This window comes from Oryzias melastigma, linkage group LG21 (genome assembly GCF_002922805.2).
Source record: "Oryzias melastigma strain HK-1 linkage group LG21, ASM292280v2, whole genome shotgun sequence".
Classification (NCBI taxonomy): domain Eukaryota; kingdom Metazoa; phylum Chordata; class Actinopteri; order Beloniformes; family Adrianichthyidae; genus Oryzias; species Oryzias melastigma.
Genome location: NC_050532.1, coordinates 21,959,391 through 21,965,249, shown reverse-complemented (window position 1 = coordinate 21,965,249; position 5,859 = coordinate 21,959,391). Strand labels below are relative to the sequence as shown.

The following is a 5,859-nucleotide window of genomic DNA, read 5'->3' as shown; positions in this document are numbered from 1 at the left end:
GAAACAAGAAAATTCAATGAAGATGAAAGTTTAGTGGAGAAAACCACAGTGAGAACATGAGAATCTGCATCTCAAGGTTTCATTTCATACAGTGAAGTTCACACTCAAACCCTCCTCTGTGGTTGGTATTAATTGCATAGGAAAAAGGAAGATGCTTTTGAGTGACCTCTCAGAGGCTGCACGGTAACCATGGTGGCCATCACCATCTTGACGAAGAAGCTCTCTTCCTGTTTGTGATGTGTCTGTGCTGTTTAAAGAAAATGTTAGTCTTAAACCACTATCTGTGCAGGTTTTTATTTATCGGTCAACAGAAACCAAGAAGTTCGAGTTTGATTTGGAGTAACTTGTCAAGTGGAGCTTCAATTTTTATTTATAGATCAATGAAGAAAAAAAAAAAAAAAAAGTGGTCAAAAGCCGACCTCGTTTTATGTTGCGATAATAAATTTCATGTGTGACTTAACTCAACAATCTTTACGCTCTAGCCTTTTAAAATTACTGTCGTTTCTGCATCATTAGAACTGCAGCATATTTAAAGAACGTTCTATGAAAAGACAGAAGACCAAAAACTCTATGCATAAAAAAAGACACGACTTAAGCTTCTCCATCAAAGTTTTAAGATGTACTTAAACACAAAGCGGCATCTATAACCACTTCCTTTTTCTCAGTACCTCCTGCAAACATGCATTAAAACCACAGTTTCCTGTTCCAGTTTGTCTTCTGCTCTCTGATGGTCATCATGTTCTGGAGGAACACAGCAGTTCTGATCCTGATCACGCTGATTCAGCCACAAATGATCTCTGCAGGTACTAAAAACATTTTATAGAAATGATGCAGGATTTATTTGTCGATGATGCAACTTTGTTTAAATTGTATTCTGTTTCAACTCACAGCTCCATCGTTAACTGAACACAGAAGTCTGGAGGTTTCCAGAGGAGATTCAGTCACTTTGTCTTGTAACATGTCTGTGAAAGAAGCATTTGAAATCAAATGGATCAAAGGAAATTTATCATTTCTTCATTCCGTCGTTCTCAATGCTACTGTTTCAAATTTCTCTTCTTCAAAGATCAGTATAGAGACCGACCTCCCTACAAAGATAAATATACTAAATTTTCAAGTTGAAGATGAAGGATTTTATAATTGTACAGTAACTGACAGGAAAGGACATAATACAATTATATGGAATTTAACTCTGTTTGAAACAGGTGCGTAAAACGTAGTCATGAATTTTCACAAACACAACTGCCTTCACTGCTCAACTCATAACTAACTACAAACTGTTTTCATTTCTCAGATATCCCGAAGTCCTCTGAATATCTGATATTGTTCTCAGCTCTGCCTGGTGCTGTATTGTTTCTGTGTTGCATTGTGTCAGCTGTCTGGATCTGCAGGTGAGTAACTCCATAAACTACTGAGAATCAGCCTCAATGTGACGCACAGATAACAGTTACTTTACCCTCTGATTACTGGATAGATCTGTCATTCTTTAAAGTGGAGCCACACATTTGCTGAGAAAACAGTTTGGTAGAGCATGGTAAGGAGTGGTACCGTACGGTCCAGTCAATTCTGGCAAGGATTTCCACTTTTTTATGTTTTTATTTGTATTTATATTCATTAATTTTTGTTAGTGATATAAGAAATAAAAATGTTGCTACAAAATCCCTCTGGTGCTCTATCGTACTTCAACTCCATTCGGACTCAGAGAGAAGTGAGTTCACAGCTTCCTCACTAGAGATCTGAAACTAAATTAATCTGTTTACTGACATATTTTCTGATCGAAGTTGCCTTCTTTAAATTCTCTTCCATTCAGTTTCTCATTTTTTGTATTCAAATCTATGAAAACATAAAATCATGTGCAGACCAGGCCTTGCTGTTTGCAGACATTTTTAATACAGACTTTTGACCAAAACCTCTAAACAATCTCATGAAAATTAACCAAAACAAAAAAAGAAGCTATAAAGATTATTTCTACTCCAGTGAAAATTGTGTTATATTTTAACATGTTCATGCGGCATTTTTCAGATGGAGGACATAAAAAGAAGAAAATTAAGCTCAATCTTGCATTTCTTACTTCAAATCATGAATCAGGGAAGAAAAATGGTTTTAAAAAAAAGTATGAAACAGTAACATAGGTGCTACAGTCAGCAGGTCACAAGCTCCCTGCTCCACTCCATTCTGATACATTTATTTGGAGACAAAAACAGACAACCACTGATGTCAAAGGATGATCCAAGAGTGAGGTGTGGCTAGAAAATGAAGGTGAAAACTGAAGTGACATAGTCTGGGGCAGCATAACCCTCCCAACAGTGGGATTTCCAATAAAAGGAGCTAGCAAAAACCAGATTTAAACAGAACCAGGGTGAGTGGAGATGGTTTACAGGTGTGTCAGGTGGAGTCCCCACCAGCAATCCGGCTCACCTGTGGGCAAAAAATAAAGAATTCAACAGGAAAAATTCAGAGGACAGCAATGACACTGAATAACCAGAGGAGGGCAACAGAGAGACAGGAACCCACAATGCCTTTGAATTGTGTCTGAATTTCCTCACCACTCACCAGCGTCACTCACCAAATCCAGTGAGCATCAATGCAGACTGTTTTTTCTTGCAGATACTTTTACAGAGACTGTATCTTAAAAATGTAATGACTCTCTAAAAAAAATGGTGAATGCCCCATAACTAAGTAGTGAGGGAAGTTAGTCACAACCCATGAAAAACACAGGTCAAAGTCAAGGTCCGGGGGCCGGATTCGGCCCTCCAAATCATTTTATTTTATTGTTATTAATGGCCTGATGTTTTCTTACGCTTATTTCTAACATGTATGATTTTGACAAAATATATTTTTATGGAGAGTAAAATATTTAAAGTTATTTAAGGTTTAATTTGATTTATTCTGGAATAATATTCCTGCCTTTTTATTATGCATAATTATATTAACACTAGCCTGCGCAAATTTGCGCAGGGAAGAGTTCCCCCCCCTTTAGTCCGAGAGCCCATTGTTGTGTCATGGTGAGTCACCGATGAGCCATTAACTTGCCCATGTATATGTTAATTCAGCATGTAGTACCTAATGTGTATTTGAACTAACAGGTTGTGTGGGGGTTGGAGTTACCTAATGCATGTGGACAAGTATTGGCTTTCCTGCTTTTACTCACATTTGAACTAAAGTTCCATCTCATTCCTAACCCGGAGTTCAATATGATGTTGCTCCACCTTTTGCTGCTATTGCAGCTTCAATTCTTCTGGGAAGGCTGTCCACAAGGTTGAGGAGAGTATTTATAAGAGCTCTGGATCATTCTTCCAAAAGCTCATTGGTCAGGTCACACTGATGTTGGTGGAGAAGGTCTGGCTCTCAGTCTCTGCTCTAATTCATCTCAAAGGTGTTCTATGGCGTTCAGTTCAGGACTCTGTCCTCCATGTCTTTATGGACCTTGCTTTGTGCTCTGGTGCACAAAAATGTTGGAAGATGAGGGGCCCGCTCCAAACTGTTCCCACTAAGGTTGGGAGCATTGTCCAAAATGTTTTAGCCTCCTGAAGCATTGAAAGTTACTTTCACTGGAACTAAGGGGTCTGAAAAACAGACTGTACTTGTTGATGTGTGGCTGGATGCTGCTGCTGCCATGGAAACCCATTCCATGAAGCTCTCTGTGTACGACCATAACCACTTGACCGTCTAGTGGCGGAATCTGGAATGCATGTCAAACTTAAATTTAAACATGACATTCTGCAATTGCGAAATCAGGAAGTCATTGTTGATGGCTTAAAGGCATTTGTCTGTGTTCAAAATATTTCTTTCACCTGCATTGAACAGTTTTGAGGTAAAAATAAATTTTTTGCCATTGCAGCAGAAGCTGAAAGTTCCAGGGATTCTAGTGTTAAAAGTTACAGTTTTTAAGTTTTAAAAATTGGCCCTCTCTGAGCTGTTTGGACTATTTTGGCATTAACTAAAATTCTTTAGGCTATTTTGGAGTTTAGCTAATATTTTAGCTGCATGCTAGCTGTTTTGGCTAATTTAGGCTTTCTTCTGTGTGTTTTTAATGCTGTTTTGGAGTTTAGCTAATATTTCAGCTACATACCAGGTGTTTTGGCTAATTTAGGATTTTTTTCAGATGTTTAGGCTACTTTGAAGTTTAGCTATTTTTCAGCTACATGCTAGCTGTTTTGGCTAACCTAAGTTTTTTTTAGGCTAATTGGCATTTAGTTTATATTTTAGCTGGCTTTCAGCTTCAGCATTTTTAGCTTTCAATTTCAGCATCTTTAGCTCAGCACTAGCATCTTCAGCGGCCAATTTCAGTTTACAGCATTCACACTAGCATTATTGTAGGTGATGCTATAAATCTAGTTCATGTTAAGTTTAAAAGTTTTTAAAATGTAGTTTTAGAGTGTTCTATAAATGTTGATCTGTTCGGCCAGCGACCTAAGGTGTGTTTTGGATTTTGGCCCCTTGTGCGATCGAGTTGACACCCCTGTTGTAGAGGGATGGAGGGAATCACGTAGAGCCACTTTACTTTTGTGCATAACCGTCACGTTTATATTACCGTAAAACACATTGTATGAACAAACCCTGGAGCAAACATTCTAACTTTGTCTCAACACATTGAGTAAAGACGTACTTCAGTCTTTACATTTCACAAGTTACATTATTAGGTGTAACTGTAACACATTCCAAGTGGATTTTACTTATTGTTTTATCTTATATAAGTAAACTTACATGCATGAGCTCTGTGATTTTAGGGTTGTTTGGATTTTTTTTTTCATTCATTAGAAAACTGAATATTTGAACAAATAAAAAAAGCTAGAATTATAAGTATAATTTGTCTTGAAACAAAAAACTTGCTTTTAATAATTTTCAGACTAATAATGTATCAGATTAAAAGCAGAAGTAAGAAAATAAATCAAAATTCTCAATTCTTTATCTTTATCTAAGAGCAGACTCTCAGTTAGACAAACTTTATTGTTTGCAACACATTTCATAGATTCTGTTTCTGTGTCTCTGACCAAACCTTTGTGAAACTCTGGTTTCTATAGTACTCTGGTTCTCACCTTTAACTTTTCTATAGTTATTCTGTTAGTTCATCTTCCATGTTTTTCATGGAGTTGTTCTTCTCTTGTGTTTTCCAGATTGTCCTTCTCTACAGTTTCCACTCAAAGTGTTTGTCTTTATGCTAAACACACAACAGAAGAAGATGACTGAAGAGAACACGGAGATGAAGGAAAGGAGTTTCAACTTTGAGCTTGGACACCAAACAGCAAGAGAAGAAGAAAACTCTGCTTTTTGACTCACAAATGCACCACCTTATAAGTACAACAACGTAAAACAATGGCTTCCTGTGAGAGGTTTATCCTATCACATGTATCTATAAGAACATAAAGGGCTTACTGTACTTGGATGACAGGAATATAAGTCCATATATGAGCCTGAATGTCATATAATGTAAAGATTTTATGAAAAAGATAATAAAACGTCACTTTGGTCTATGCCACATTTGATGGACACTTGTGCAATTGGTTTTCCATTGGTTTCAAGGGTGGTTTTCCAAAACGTCATTGAGTTTGACGCCACTGCCGCATGTGGGAGGAGCTACGAGCTCTGTCGGGGGATATCTCACTTAGAATGAATGGAAGACACATACATTGTCGACGAGTAAGGCTTATTTATCAGAGTCAGAATGAGCTTTATTAGCCAAGTACAGGATATATACAAGGAATTTGGTTCCAGTGTCCTGTGCTCCTATGCAAAAAAGATAAAAAGAATATGCAAGATACTATATATATATATATATATATATATATATATATATTAGGGGTGTTGCGGATCACGGATTATCCGTGGTCCGTACGGATCAGAAGCCACGGTTCGGGACAC

General features: G+C 37.3%; 1 protein-coding gene across 2 annotated transcripts in view; it reads left to right on the top strand.

Annotated features, from left to right (window-relative positions):
• Positions 1-445: 445 nt before the first annotated feature.
• Positions 446-5,859, top strand: part of LOC118597954 — a 22,080-nt gene continuing 16,666 nt past the window's right edge. Inside the window, exons 1-4 of one of the 2 annotated variants that reach the window (XM_036209807.1) lie at positions 446-803; positions 891-1,202; positions 1,292-1,388; positions 5,115-5,498. In XM_036209807.1, coding sequence (XP_036065700.1) covers positions 728-803; positions 891-1,202; positions 1,292-1,388; positions 5,115-5,187 — 558 coding nt within the window. In that variant the 5' untranslated portion in view covers positions 446-727 and the 3' untranslated portion in view covers positions 5,188-5,498. Of the gene's footprint in view, positions 804-890; positions 1,203-1,291; positions 1,389-5,114; positions 5,499-5,859 lie in introns of those variants that run through there. The other variant, XM_036209806.1, reaches the window with a different exon arrangement.